The following is a 16,040-nucleotide window of genomic DNA, read 5'->3' on the forward strand; positions in this document are numbered from 1 at the left end:
TGGTTACGGGCCATTATAATCCTGTTACTGTGTGACTATGGGATTTGTCCCATCAGTGGGGTCTGACCAGGTCCTGAGTGGGGAATCGCTAGTATAGTCATATGGCAAAGGTAATCTCATTTTACACTTTCCTGGTAGCATGCTGGTAGATATATACGTGTGTGTGTGTGTGTGTGTGTGTGTGTGTGTGTATGCTAGTCCTCAACCTGAAGGCCTGCTGTACACAGTATTTTGCTTTCAAGGCCAGATCTTAAATTGGGTTGTTGCTGTGAATTAAATACTTCTTTTGATCTGCGAGATCTTCCTTCGTGGCAGAAGTTTCGTAGCTGGGAGGCTTGTTTGATAAAACGTGACTGTGATTGGTTCGTTCATTTATTCATTGATGTGCCTATTCAGCAAATTGGAGAGACAGATTCGCCTTCATCCTAACTGAGATTAATTAGCTATTCAAATAAGTATGTGGCCAGAGGTACTTAATTCAATAACAACAATTAAGGTTAGCTGAGCCACCTGGTCAGAATCTGCGGGGATCTGATAAACAAATACAAGTGATAGAATGCTCCCCAGGCAAACATAAATATTTTTATTTCTTTGGGTCATAGAAGGTCCTCAAAACTCAGAAAGGTTGGAGCTACGTACGCTGCCAGTCACTGGCTTAAATGAACCTATTGAATTTTTTGTCCATAGCAAGAGACTGGTCAATTGACTGTTTATTACAATTCTTGGGACAGGTTCAAACCTGGAGCTGTTTTTATGTTGTGCGTGAAATTGTTGCAGGTCTGTACAACTGCAGCCCTGGAGGCTCAGAGTGAATGCTGGTCTTTTGCAGAAATCAATTATTCTGGCTTAAGTTCTTAACCTCGCTGATTCACTCCTGTGTCAAACCAAAGCGAAATTTTAACCATACATGCATGTTCACACAGCAGCTGCAGCTCATGAGTCATGTTACGGCCAATAAACGATTGGAATGTTTTAAATAATTAAGAAAGCAGAAACTGGTAAATATGGAGGTGGAGTTGAGGTAGCAGGAGGAGGGTACTGTTGTAATGGGCATGGCCTCTCTCTCTCTCTCTCTCTCTCTCTCTCTCACTCTGCAGGATTATCCATGAGGATGGCTTCTCTGGGGACGATGTGAAGCAGTACAAGCCCGTGGTCTACAGCAACACCATCCAGTCCCTGGCAGCCATCGTCCGTGCCATGGACACACTGGGACTGGAGTACGGAGACAAGGAGAGGAAAGTGAGTCACCCTGCGACGCTCGCACAGCGAGCACGTGCACAAACACACGCATAATCACCGCTCTCTCGTGCACGCGCATACACACCTGCACACACACACGCTGTCTTCTTACACACATCACGACGTGCTCTCATCAACAAGCACCGCGGGCCACACAGACACAGACATGCGCACGCACGCTCACATAAACACGCACGCACCTTGCAGTACGAGAGCAACCCTCTCTCTAACGCATATTTCAGTTTCATTCAAAAGGCCTCAAAGCTTGACAAGATGCTTGATGTATTGCCAAAGAAATACAATCACAGGCAATGCAAACATTATACCAACTATACACACTCGCTGTCCCCATACGACTCATAAACCCGCCCCTCAGCCATACACACTCATTGTGCTTCACGCACACACACACACTTCACGCGCACACACACAGCCTCGCACCACTGTCCCACTCACTCATAACAGTCCTATCCACAGAAGGGAAGTGAAGCCTGTTAGCCCGGTGCCTTCTGAGCTGCTTAAATGTTTCCCGCTCCACTAACTGAGCTGTCATCAGCTCCTCCCCTCTCCTCTCCTGCAATATGGATTTCCTTCCCACAGCACAGTTTTCGCAGGTAAAAAAACAAGTCAAATTAATGGCTGACAGTATTAGCGTCAATGATGTTGATGATGATGATTATACTGATTATGATTATACTGATAATGATTATGATGATGGTAATGATGATGATGATGATGTTGATAAGGATGGTCATGCTAATGAAGAGTAACCATCGTTACGGCACAGCCTACTGAACACTCAGTGACGGGCATCTCAGGGACTGTCCATTCCTCCGGTACTGTGCTCAGAGAGGGCTGAGGTGTAGCATTCGCTCCGGGGAAAATAAGGTTTTACATACATATTTACACGGCGTAATTCAGACCCACTGTGTGTCCTACCAGTGTTTGTCCTGTCCAATCAGAGAGCTGTCCCTGCATTCCCTTCACTGGCCTCATTGGCCACATTGTGCTTTTCATAATGAGCGTGCGCACAGGCAAGAACAACAGCATGACTAAGCAGACAAGAGGAGCAAAAGTGCTTCCGTCTTTACGTCCGTACGGCTTGTGTGAGTGGTTGAGAGTGTGAGCTGTTGAGAGTGGCTCTGTGGGCGTGTCCCAGTAAAGCAGGGGTCAGAGGTCATGGGGTCGTCACCATTATTTGCACCGCTCAGTGTTGCTACAACCCTACGAGCAGAAAGTTTGTGGAGTTTGAAAACGACAATACCGTGACACTGTATCTTCATGTGCAGGGGCACCTCTGTTACCCTAAACTACCCAAAATTTACCCTAAATAAACTACCCTCTCTCTGTAAAAATAGCAGAGATCACTGCCCTATCCAAGAAGTCCTTTCATTTAAATAAAATCTGCCCCATCGATACTCCAGGAACGAGACGTCTCAAATCTTAGCTCTTTACGGCAACTATTGATTTTCATATCTTCTTCTTCGCCTGCCGAACCGAGAGCCCCTTTTTAAATAGGGGATTGTTTTCCACAGGAAGCAGCAGTGTGTGAAGGTGGTGAAGGGGGAGGGGCTGGTGGGTGGTGTATTAGCCAATCACAGACACTGAGGTGACAGAGAGGATTACTCTGTGTGTCCCAGTGACCCTGTGACCTCTGGGAGAATCAAGTGTCGCTCGGGAAGCACAAGTCGATCTCTACCGGACGAGAGAAAAGGAAAGTGAGGGAGAGCGAAAGAGAGAGAGAAAGCGAGGCAATGAGACAGGAAGAGAGAAAGCGGTTGAATAAAGTCGAAGAGGCTGCGTAAAGTGAAGCTGAGGTTTCTGCTGAGGTTTATGTGTTATTACTTAAAGCACCGAAAAGTTATGCAAATGTGTCCCACTAATGATGCGATGGAAATCGAAATTTAATTGAAGACTGAAGCTCAGAGAGGAAAGGAGGCGGGAGAGGTAGAGAGAGATGAAGAGAGGGAACAGAAACAGTGGGAGGGAGATGGAGAGAGTGGGTGAGAGAAAAAGACAGAGAGGGCGAGGGAGAGGGAGGGAGAGGGAGAGAGATGGAAGGAAGGAGAGAGCGGGAGCGAGTCCCAGGGGCTGGCATCTGCTCCTGGCTCCGCTGGCCGCCGCGATGCGCGAGGAACATGTTGTCTCAGCGGTATGGAAATGAGCCGGCCGCTTGACGCGAGGTGCGCTGCCGGAGGAACTGGGGGGGGGGGGGGGCAGGCACCTCTAACCGAGATCCGTGCTTTCACGCAAAGAGAAAAAGATGCGGAGAAGAATATTGTGTAAAATCGACTCTTAATTTTGTATCGTGCTCCTTGCAGAGGCTTCATTAAGCATTCTTCAGAATAAGAGCTTGAGGGTTGAGCAGTGCTGGAATAGGTGGAATAGGTCATGATTAGGGCCATCAGTTTGTCTCTTTTTCTCGTATGACGCTTCAGTCCTCCAACAGCTAGAGGTCACAATGTGACCCTTCAAGCCCCTTCTCAAACAATTATAAAGTTTGCACAATGTCAACATTATACAGTAAGTAATTGGCACTAATTAAGCACAGACAATGATTTATAGCGATCTTTGCAAGCAGCACCTGTTAAATTCAGTTTGATTACTTACTACTGTGGACATGTTGCAATATTTTTAAGTGTCATACAGGTGCATGATAGGTTTTGTTAGAAGAAGTGAGAAATGCCCAAATTAAAAATGAAAACAGTTATATAACATTTAACTTGCACAAAAAAGTTAAATAAAAAAAAAATGTATTAATGACTCATCTAATGAACTAATTAATCATGGTCTTCAATCAAGACATTAAGTAGAATCAGGTGCCTTAGTGCTGGGCTAAAACAAAAACCTGCACCCACACCAGCCTTTTTCAGATAAGATTAGACACCCCTGCTTTGTATGGATGCATTTTGCTTTTTACTGCATCGATACTCAGTCCCGGTCCTGGAGAGCCGCGGAGTCTGCTGGTTTTTGTTTTTTTATTAAGATCAGCGATCGATTCAGACCCAAGAAACCAAGTGACCCGAGTTAGTTGTGTAATCAACCGCTTTAACTGTTCAGCTGCTGTGCTACTCAAGTGCTGGGTTACAGCAAAGGCCAGCAGACCCTACAGTTCTTCAGGACCAGGAGTGAGGACCCCTGGCTCAAAGACATGCTTTTCGTAGCATTTAAACTTCCATCCATGTCCGCTTTCCTTCCTGAGTCTCCCCATATTAGATCAACTAATTGCTCATAAATGTCTCAATTAGAAACTCAATTGTATGATTAGTCACTTAACTATGCTGTTGGAGTGCCTGTGGGGACCCCTGGAGGATAAGCATTGAAATACAAGTTTAAATCTCTGCAGGTCACATGGTGGAGGCAAACTGGTAGACCCAGCCATTATGCGCCATTTCCGCCACCTCCACCTCTACACCACAGAGCAAGTGACTCACACCACGTACACATTCACACGCACACACATGCGCGCACGCTTTCACTCGCACACGCTCACACACGCACGCTGCTCCCCATCCCCCAAGTCGTTCAAACTGCATCATGCAATCTGATACTGAAGCCAACTTCAGTTATTCCCATGTGAGAGTGGTCACCATGGCTTAGTGCGTATACGGGAATCTGAGCCTCCTTCTTTCTCTGTCTATCACTATCCCTCACTTTCTCTCTCTCTCTCTCTCGCTCTCCCTCACTCTCTCTCTCTCTTCACGTCAGCTTGTCCTTCTCTAGGGCTTGTTGACATTCTTCCCCCCCGATCTCTTGCTGTGATTCTGGCCCGTTGCCATGGCTACCTGGTGCCTTGCCTCCCTCTCGCCACATTCCGCGGGTCTCGTCTCCGGGGGCGGTGTCATTCACGCGCGGGCCGTGTCAGAACACGGTGCCGCTAAAATGCCCAACCGCCCCGGCGTGTGCTGGAACGCCACTAACCGCCACATCGCTTCCATTTTGTCCCGTTTCATTCCGCGCAATTCCGCCCCCCCCCTGTTTGCGTTAACCGAAACTGACACTTGGTGGATCTCTAACCCGAGGGTACGTCTGAGTGCACATTTGGAGGGGCTCCTCTCTCCTCTTTCCCACCTTTCCATTTGCAAGCAAACCTCTCTCCCTGTCAGCCGCCATCACTGTCTCCGCTGTCACACCTCGTATTCAGACCGAGAGTGGTGACGTGGGTGGGGCTAAGGGAAAGGACTGACGTGCAGACCAATGGCAAATGTCTGGGTGGAGCCGTGGGGAGGGAGCCTGTATCCGTGTTCAGTTTGAAGGCTTCTCTGTTTGGGCGAAGGCTGTCTCTGTTTATAGGAAGGGCCTGTCTCTGTCTCCATGGGTGGAGCTTGTCTCTACATTTAGGCGGAGCATGTTTTTAAGGGCGGGGCCTGTCTTCATGGGCAGGGCCTGTCTCTGTGTTTGAGTAGGGCCTGTCTCTGTATTTGAGCAGGGCCTGTCTCTGTGTTTGAGTAGGGCCTGTCTCTGTGTTTGAGTAGGGGCTGTCTCTGTATTTGAGTAGGGCCTGTATCTGTGTTTGAGTAGGGCCTGTCTCTGTGTTTGAGTAGGGGCTGTCTCTGTGTTTGAGTAGGGCCTATCTCTGTGTTTGAGTAGGGCCTGTATCTGTGTTTGAGTAGGGGCTGTCTCTGTGTTTGAGTAGGGCCTGTCTCTGTGTTTGAGTAGGGCCTGTCTCTGTGTTTGAGTAGGGCCTGTCTCTGTGTTTGAGTAGGGCCTGTCTCTGTGTTTGAGTATGGCCTGTATCTGTGTTTGAGTAGGGCCTGTCTCTGTGTTTGAGTAGGGGCTGTCTCTGTGTTTGAGTAGGGCCTGTCTCTGTGTTTGAGTAGGGCCTGTCTCTGTGTTTGAGTATGGCCTGTCTCTGTGTTTGAGTAGGGCCTGTCTCTGTGTTTGAGTAGGGGCTGTCTCTGTGTTTGAGTAGGGCCTGTCCCTGTGTTTGAGTAGGGCCTGTCTCTGGGTTTGAGTAGGGCCTGTCTCTGTATTTGAGTATGACCTGTCTCTGTGTTTGAGTAGGGTCTGTCTCTGTGTTTGAGTAGGGCCTGTCCCTGTGTTTGAGTAGGGCCTGTCTCTGTGTTTGAGTAGGGCCTGTCTCTGTGTTTGAGTAGGGCCTGTCTCTGTGTTTGAGTAGGGGCTGTCTCTGTGTTTGAGTAGGGTCTGTCTCTGTGTTTGAGTAGGGCCTGTCTCTGTGTTTGAGTAGGGCCTGTCCCTGTGTTTGAGTAGGGTCTGTCTCTGTGTTTGAGTAGGGCCTGTCTCTGTGTTTGAGTAGGGCCTGTCTCTGTGTTTGAGTAGGGCCTGTCTCTGTGTTTGAGAGGGCCTGTCCCTGTGTTTGAGAGGGTTTGTCTCTGTTTGAATGGAGCTTGCGTTTTAGTGCAGTTGGGCGCGGTTTCTGTTGTCTCAACTTCGGCTCGAGCTTCGCACTTACGCAGACGGCAGCGGTAGCGTATTTGGACCGCGTCGCCAGGAGCGGAACGGGACAGCTGGTGGGGCCTGGTTGGCCCATATGGGCCACCCCGCGTCTGGGACTAATACGGTTTCCCCTCTGGTCCTACTGCCAACACTCCCATGAAGCCTCACTAGACCGAGATCAACCAACATGCCCATCTGGGCTGCACCAGACCATGTAATTACCACATGCGGATTTATGCAAAAAGGCAAAGGGGAAATCGAGCCGAAGATGAAGTCACAGAGGAGGGCAGAGGCAGGGGTTCTGTTTCACAGAGTGAGAAAGCCACAATCTACAGAAGAGTCCTGGAGCAGGCCCTGCCGTTCAAAGTCACGACAAGGGTACGTGCTGAAGACCTCCTTCCAGGGCGAATTACAGCTGGAATAATTTTGCAAACTCACCGCGACTCACACCAGGACTTTCAAAATTTTCAAATGGACACAAACAGTGAATGAGTTTAACTGTCATTCAATGATATGAATGTTGTGCTTGCTTAAGACCAGTCATGGCGAAGGGTAGAACGTTGAAATGTTAATGAATAATTCCAGGAGGGTTGTTTCGTGTGCGTATGTGCTTTTTTATGAGTGCGCTTTTATGGAGGAAATAGATTTTTTTTTTTGGCGATCTTCTCAAACAAGCTAATGAAATTCCCACATGCAGTGAGTGTTTGCACAGAGAGTAACGGACGTAATGGATCTGCGTGCGTCCGCGAGCGGCGCAAAGAGAATATTTTCAATAACATCGGTGACAAGGCCCACAGGGCCCGGGGAGAGGCGCAGGAGGTGAGACGCGCTTCATTACCGCTGATGGGATGACAAGCATGTGTACCAGCCTGGGTGTTGTCTTCTGGGGGTAGTCATGGCGACCGGGGGGCGTGGCCTTTTTTGAAGCGGGGGTGGGGGGGGGATTGGGACAGGAAAGGGAGATCAGCAGAGGCAGGTGCCCCTGGCAACGGCCAGCCCCCGGCAACGGCCAACCCCTAACGACCCCCCGAACACACGTAAACACACAAACGCACACCCCCCCTTCCCCCCCCGGCCACACCCATCCCTGTGTGTGAGGACCGGCGGGGAGGTTTGGCAGGCACCAGGCTGGTCCCTGTTGTCGGGCGTGGCTCTGTTCCCGGGGAGCGGCGCCCGTGGTGTCTCCAGCCCCAGACATGCCCGCAGAGAGCTGGCATCCCACCCCTACAGCCACCCCCACCCCCCCCCCTCCCCACCCCCTCCTCCCCCTCCAACCACAGACCCCAGCCCCCTGCCGTCTGAAAGAAAAGAACCGCTCACCTTCAGGCCGTACCCCTGACTGAGAGGCGATGTTTTCCAAAACGCGACACCAGCAGGCTCCTCGGCCAAATTTTCCATAAACAACATTTCCCCTGATATTAACAACAAAGGCAGACGCAGGTAAACCGATAACACACCGTAATTAATGACTGTGCATCTAAGAGGCAGAAAAAAGCATCTATTGTTTTTTTATAGTTATATTACATATAGTCTTCTTTTTTTTTTACAGAATTTTTTTTCTTTTGTCCAAATGTGACATCCTGCATTTCACCTGGCTTTTTTTTTCTGTGACACAGCACCTCTGAATCTGCCGTGGTTTCTGTCGGCAGTATTGTGGGGACAGTCTCACCCATACTGCATGTGCCTTTCTGGCTTTGGGCTTACATAATATCTTTAGGCTGTGCGTTGGGCACCAGCTCTGCAGCAGGCTGGCAGAGTGGGGGGAGGGGCGATCATAGTGACATCACAGGCATGAGAGGTTATTGGTGTATTGATATCAGGGCACAGCTTTGAAGATTCAAGTGAAGCTGAAAAAGAGCGTATGGATTTTGGCTTACGCGAGAGAAGGTCAATTGGTTCAAAACCTACTGATGAACCCCGGGTTGTATTGACCACTGAGGGGCTAATATTTCCAAGCTGTTTGGGTATAGTTTTTTTCAAATTTCATTTCCAGCTCACCAGCCGAAAAAATAATAATTACAAATTCAATCGAAGCTAAATAATTGAACAGAGCACACCGAATGCGTCGAACGCATAATCCAACAGTTCATTTGGTTAGTCAGCCAAAAGAATGTAAAATTACTCAGACAATAAATAATGTGTCATTTAAATTGTAGTTGGTAAATGTCTGATAGATTTACATTTGCAACCGTGGCAATTGCCAATGTAAAAAAAAAAGCATTAATGTGTTCTCTGTTGGCAGTCGCTGAATGCATAGTGTCAGAAGGTGCGTGGTGTTTAATGATAATGATAGAGTCTGAACCAGGGAAAGGTGAGCGTGGGTGTGTGCTTGTGAGAGATTTTGACGTTTTAATGTAGTGTTTACTTTACACCCTCTCACAATTGCCTTTACCATTTAGGTATAAAGCCTGAACACACACACGCACACACACGCACACACAAACGCCCACGCAGTGACACGCCGACAGACACGGTCGCACACACACGCGCGGCACACGCGCACACGATTCCGAAAACGCCTTTTTTGCACGTGACGTCCTCACGACGCCTGCGTGGCGCGGGAGGGTCCCCGCAGTGCCGGCGGAGTGTTGTGTGTACGCTGGGGTCCCCCGTGGGCCCGCGGCCCCCCCCCGTCCCTCCTTGCTAATGAGCGGCTTGATTGCCATCTCGCCAGCAGCACCCCACCTGAAAAAGAGGGATAATGCTCTTATTTATAGGTTCTGCGATCGATACCCCACTGGCAGCGAACATCCCAGGAAGATTTTTTAATAGACTGCCTCCCTGCTAGATTTCAGCGGAAAGTCTCCCAGCGCTGCACCCACTGGGCGGGGACCGGGTCTGCATCGAGACAGCTCTCTTAAATAATGGATCTCAGGGAAGCTCTGAGTTCCTCCTCTTCTTTTCGCGCTGTATTTCCCTCGCTCGGTCATGGGAGTGGCTTTGGCCTGCAGAGGACCGTTGAGCAGTTTTGGCCCCCTGACCCCCCCCATCAGTACTTTTCCACTTTCATTCGTTTCTGTGCGGAAAAAAAGGGCTGAACCAATCGCAGTGATTTGCTGTCGCGATGAGTCGAATAGCCAGGTGAAGGTAGTGCGATGATTGGTGATTGGACTTAGTGCAGCCCTGCCCCTGAACGCCAATACCCCATCCCACCCACCCCGCCCACACCCCACACACCACAAGACCGGGGCTCCCCTTTTAACACACAAACCTGGCATCGCTACTTGTAATCTGTGGGACGACAATGAAAACCAAGCAGGAAAACAAACAGCGTTCTAGCCAGATGGTGATTGTCAGCGCGTGGGCAGGCTGTGCTACCTAGCCCCCTCCCTGTCTCATTCATTCTCTCCTTCATTAGGGAAAGGCATGTCTACTGAATTATGTGCGTGTGCGTATGTGTGTGTGTGTACGTGAGTGTGTGGTATATGCCCACGTGTCCTGTTTTAGCTCATCACTCTGTGCATAATTCTGCGTGGATTCACGGATATTTACATCATCTGGACGGCTTGTTCTTATTTGCCACGTGCCCACTGCACCAGCCAGTGCACGCGCTGTTAGGTTCGGTGAAGCTTCCATGGGATTTCTGAACGGCGTAATGGTTTCAGATGTGACTTGCGCTTACTCAGGTGTGTGCGTGTATGAGTGTGTGTGTGTGTGTGTGTGTGTGTGAGAGAGAGGAATGTGTGTGTGTGTGTGTGTGTGTGTGTGTGTGTGCACAGGGTCTGGTAACAGAGAGTGATTTTGCTGTGATTCACGCGCTCTGCCAGCTGCCAGGTGTGCATCACTCTGGAAGAGATCTGAGTCATGCCCTCATTGGCCGGTGGGTGGGCCTCAGGTGGGCGGAGCTTTGTTACCTCCAGGCCTGCTGCTGGAGGGCACCAAGGGCGTGAATTCATTTGAGCTTTTTGGGTAATACAGCGTTACTGGCCCCACCCACCCACATACACGCACCCCACAATTTCTGATAATAAACTCATCGCTTATGCGAAATTACGGTGGACAAGTCCCCCCATACACCACCCCGCCCCCGCCGCCGACCGATCCCCCCCCCCGCCCCCTGTAATCTACGCTAACTCACAGAGGGCACCTCTCTCAGGCACATGGCCCCCACGGAGAGGAGGAGGGCATGGGGAGTGGGGTGTCAGTCAGTCAGTCAGGCAGTCTTTTTAAACGGATGGGTGTGGTTACTGCGGAAGAGCGTTGTGTGTCTCGGGAGGGTGTACGTGTGTCAGAGCCTCTGTCTGACTGACGACAGGAAGAGGGCAAACAGCCTCCGAGAGCCGCATTAGAAACAGGAAATAGATTCCCGTTCTTGTTCTCGAGGAGGCTGTGGCGGCTGTTTCGCCGGGCACATCTGAAATTCCCTTTCGTCGTGACCCGTCCCTCTCTCCAAAGTCAGCCATAAGATTGCCAAGCAGACAGGCTCGTATATTACTGCCCCAGCCAATCAAAATTCTGCGTTCCTTCCATAATTCACCTCTGTGATGCTGTCCAGAGCCCAGAGGAAAAGGATTATAAGAATGGTTCAGTTCACTGCAGCCATGCATAGTTACTGGGTCTCTATATTCAGCACGACTGAATTAAAATCTTTGTTCAGATCTTGTCCGTAACAATGTGCCTATGAGGAATTCTTGAGGAATCTAGACACTGAACTTAATAGGCTTTAAACTTTTAATAACTTGGAATAAAAACAGCACTTGTCGTCATCTTCTTCATCATCGTCGTCGTCATTATTGCTATTCCCTGTATATGTTCAAAGCTCAGTTTTTTTATTTTAATTTTTTAGCTTTTTTCATTTGAAAAGGAATGTTGGTCAAAAGGAGTAATGTTGGAAAGGACTCCTGTGATGTCATCACAGCGAGTCCCAGCAATAGCCTTGCGCTGTTGGCGACTGCATCCCTGGGAGTACCCAGAGAACTCTGCTGCACTGGACTACAGGCAGGGCTGGAAGCAGGGCCAGTATTCATTAAGGGTCTCAGAGCCGGAGTGCTGATCTGAGACCAGTTTAGCCTTTCAGCTCATAATGGACGATGTTCGGATAGGGCCGGGGTGAGACCTGATCCTGGATCAGCTCTCAGCCCACTCTGAGACGCTTTGTGAACAAAGGGCCTAAGAACTCCAGACAACAGGCTTTTAAACAGTCGGCTCTGGGGAAACGAGGGCAGCAGCTCCCTCGGCCAAATTGCATTAGCAGTGGAGGAGAAGCAGGCTCTTATCGGGCCGCCGCGGAGCTGCGGACTCCGTGAAATCTCCCCCCAGGCTCCCAAAGTCGCCGCCTTCAATTAAAGGGCCGGGCGCGTGGGTGGGAGCTCGCCGAGACTCAAACTAAGGAGAACGCGTAGTAATAGAAAATCCATGATGACATCGTCATCTAACCCAGAAAAGCACAACTACAAAACGCTGACTGAAATCATTTCCCATGATGCACCAGCACTTACTGACAAAAGGATAGGCTGAGATGGACAGTACAGGAAGACGCAAAGGGGAGCTAAACTGACTAACGCTCGCTAACGCTAAACATTTTTAGTCTTGCCCAGATTTATTAAGTGTAACGTATCGACCAAAGTGATTCAAACAGCAGTCCCTGGAAATAAAGTGGGACTACTGAATCCTGGGTTGGCCTCGTTGTGACATGAGACCAATTTTAAAACTGTTTTTTATTTTTATATTTTGCTTGGCTCAGATCTAATTCAGAAAGTCATAAATTTTAAGTAGCACCCTGGGCAGAGGGACGTGTGATGGGGCGGGATGGAATTAGTTTGATCAGAATTTAGTCTGACTTGTTTTTTAGGGTTTTCCCTTTGTAGTTTGCTAATGGATAATTTTCTGCCCGTGATGCCAGGAACATTCCCTCACATCACAAGGTTTTCCCTCAAGAGAAGCCTGACATTGTTCACTGAAGACATTCCCGCTGAAACAAAAAAAAGATCCACAATGCCTTGCTCTTGTCTTCTCCAGTTTGTCAAGAGGCTGGTCACAGGATGATGAGATTAATTCCAGTTCTGAGTAAAAAGTGGCGGGGGGTCAGGTTGATCTGTGTAGCTGGCAGCCTGCGAACAGCAGGAGTAACAGTCCTTAACAGTGCTTAAAATCACATTTAAAAAAATATTTTTAGAAAATTAGACCACTGCCCTCCTGTAGTGGCCACAGTGATAACTCAGGTTCCAGCCAAGCCCTTCCAAAAGTCCCCCCCCCCCCCCCCAGCAGGATTTCTGCTGCCATTATAAAGGGCACCTTCTGTGAGGGTGTTCTCTGTATTGACTCCACCCCTTAGCTTATATCTACAGTATGTGCCTAAGCCCTGCCCCTCCAGAGCCAGGCTCCTCCCCTGGAGGATCTCTATACCAGGGGTGGGAAGGTGAGGTTCTAGGAACCCCGTAATGGGTGGAGCTACAGGGAGATGTCAGTCTCTTCAGCCAAACACAATGGTGGGTTCTCCTCGGTGAGCACATCTTAACTCCCCCCATTTTGTGTTTCACATCACCTTACCACTGCTAATATAGACTCTGCCTTCCACCCCTAGACACCTCCCACTTGGAGCCCAGGTTCTGTTCTGAGTGAGAATTAACTTCCGTCTACAGCTGCAGTCATGGCTAGGGCCAAAGAAGCAAGTAGCGTGTCACACGAGTAAACAACTGGAGTCATCGTGCTAGCAGTATTGCTAATGCTAAGGAACATCTGATGAGGAGCCTTGCAACCCCCGTCGTGGGTGCAGAATAGCTTATTAGCGCAGCATCACGTGTGCCGAAATCGCGCAGCTGTCCGTCTCCCTGTTTATGCCGAGCGTGTTTGTTTGAAGTGCTGTGCGTCGGTCTCTCTGGGAAGCTCTCTCGAGGAGAAGCAGGCGAACTGGATCAATTAACGCAGAGGAGAGGGGGGGGGGGAAACCGTCACGATTTCGGAGCGGGTGATAAAAACGTCCCTCGACCACCCACTCCTTCCAGCTACTACTCTTCCTCCCCTCCCGCCGTCTCCTCTTCCTCCCCTCCCAGCTTCTCCTCTTCCTCCCCTCCCAGCATCTTCATTACAGACTCACTCCAGCTCACACATGCTGGCACTCACACGCGTATGCAGGTATGCACATAGTTGGACTCCATGAGAGCTTTAGCAATGTTGCAGTTTTACACACTGGTCTGGGAACATTGTTCTCCAGGTCTGTCTCTATTGCTCCTATGAATCAGTTGAATGCACTTTTATTTTCCTTTTACTGTGAGGGAATACTGTATTGGGAATTCCCTGTGCTGACTGATAAATGAATGCAGTGTAAAGGACACACACCCATGCATATATACTCACATACACACATACCTGAATATCCCCATGAATGATCACATACTGCACACAGATTACACACACACAAATACAAACACATACCGTATGCAATTGCGCACAAACAATATGCATAATAATTAGCCGTTTTTAAAAGGCTAATTAAGGGGAATATTTTATACACTTTGCTCATTTATTTGCTGTTTTTATTGTTTAAATTTCCATCTTTTTAAAAGAACTTTTTCTCCCACATATACCAAGATTAGTATTAGTCTTATATTAATATTAGTATAGTGTAGTTAGTGTATTAATGTTTGCGTCTTAACCTAAGATGACACAAAACCTGTTTAGATCATCCTCAGACAACTAAGCTCAGTAATAAATTAAAAAAACAAAACAAGCTACCACAAATAAGCAGCTCTTAATAAACGTGCTGCTCATAACAGCTCAGCTACTTCTTACCATTTTGAAGCTATTTAGAAAATGAATGCCCAGCGCTGTGCCTGACATAATCAGAACAATGCTTCTGAAGAACATGAACAGGAAGTTAGCTAAAAGAACTGGTTCATGTGAATCAGAAAAAAGAATAGTCGTGGAAAACATACTGTATCAATCAACATGTCAGCTCTCACCGTGTATTCTGTGGGAGGTTTGCCAACCAAGGATGGCCACCCAGTAGGCAGCCAGTCACATGCCTCATTAAGATCACAACTCCGAGCGGAGTTTTGCACATTCGTTTTTCATAAATGCTAAACATACCGGCTGTGAAGAGGTTACTCACCAAGCAAAGTCCCCAAAGACCCCGTAAATTTATATATTTTGTGCTTTCTGCATTGCGTAGCTAGCTTCCAATCAATACGCACTTCCCCTTAGTTTATAGGCAAGAACGGCTGAAAATTTCTCCCTATTGGATTTCCTGTTAAACTCCCTGTGTGAGTGTATTACATCACCGGGCAAAGTACTGTATTCCATCTCTTTTTGAAATTCCTTACTTTGTTATTGAAATGGACAGTTCTGTTTGCATAGCTGGATTGTGCCATTGGCAGGCCGCAGAAGAGCGGGGGCCCAGTATCACTGCGAAGGCTCAAGCTTTTGGCCCCGAGCCCAAGGGCCTACAACTTTCTAGCAACTCCTCCGGGTATCGTGGTATAGTCACACATTGGCATGTACCGTAGTGTTACAATGGGCTGCAAGGGAGGATGTTATCCCCAGGTGGCTCTGATTGGTCACTCCACTGGTGAGGCTGTTTGTCATGGTCACATGACCATGGCCACATTAGAGAGACAAAATGGCCGCTCAGGCCTCTCTTCCTCACTGTGTTTGTTTTAAATCTCCGGCCCTTGGTGTTGGTCAATCAGTTGGCGGCTCTTTTCAGTATCCACCATGATGTTATATTTTGTAAATATATTTTGCATTTGTATGCGTCCTTACGAGCTTATTCATTTGTGTGTGTGCGCGTGTTGTGTGTTTGAGGACATAGGGGTGTGTTCCTCGTAGCATAAGGGCAGTGTTTGATATCTGCAGCTGTGGACGAAGCATACAGACAGACATGCAGACAGATTTATACCTTCCACTCCTTGGGAATTTATAAACTGCTTGTCATGTTGCTCTTCCTTCTGTGCGTCAATTCTGGGACTAAACAAGTCCAAGGCCACGGGCTGACTTGGAGGATTGAGTGTCACCAGCGTGTCTTCAGGCCCCTGTATTGCTGCATTTATGAACGCGTGTGTATTTTTTTCATCTTTTTCCCTTTTTCTTTAATGGAACTGAGGTCAGGATGTAAACAGTGCTGTGTGCTGAACTGAATTAATCCCCACAGAAAACAGCTGAGGCTCCAAAGTGTCCTCCATTAACCGGAGCTGACAGGAGCGGGGGGGGGAGGAGCCGAGCGCTGTGCTCTTTCAGTGGATGCGACTGGCGTGTGCGTGCGTGCGTGTGTGTGTGTGTGTGCATGTGCTTGCGTGCATGGGTGCGTGTGTGTGCTTGCGTGGGTGTGTGTGCGTGTGTGTGTGCGTGTGTGTGTGTGTGCGTTTGTGTGTGCGTGTGTGTGCATGCGTGCGTGCGTGCGTGTGTGTGTGTGCGTGCGTGTGTGTGTGTGTGTGTGTGCTTGCGTGGGTGTGTGTGTGTGTGCGTGT

At 48.8% G+C, this 16,040-nt stretch overlaps 1 protein-coding gene across 2 annotated transcripts in view; it reads left to right on the forward strand.

Moving 5' to 3' along the window:
- Positions 1–16,040, forward strand: part of LOC118227067 (guanine nucleotide-binding protein G(o) subunit alpha) — a 114,229-nt gene that overhangs the window by 31,478 nt on the left and 66,711 nt on the right. For both annotated transcript variants that reach the window (XM_035417181.1, XM_035417180.1), the window contains exon 3: positions 1,098–1,239. In XM_035417181.1, the coding sequence (XP_035273072.1) occupies positions 1,098–1,239 (142 nt within the window). The remainder of the gene's footprint in view (positions 1–1,097; positions 1,240–16,040) is intronic.

The sequence above is a fragment of the Anguilla anguilla genome, chromosome 5 (genome assembly GCF_013347855.1).
Source record: "Anguilla anguilla isolate fAngAng1 chromosome 5, fAngAng1.pri, whole genome shotgun sequence".
Lineage (NCBI taxonomy): Eukaryota > Metazoa > Chordata > Actinopteri > Anguilliformes > Anguillidae > Anguilla > Anguilla anguilla.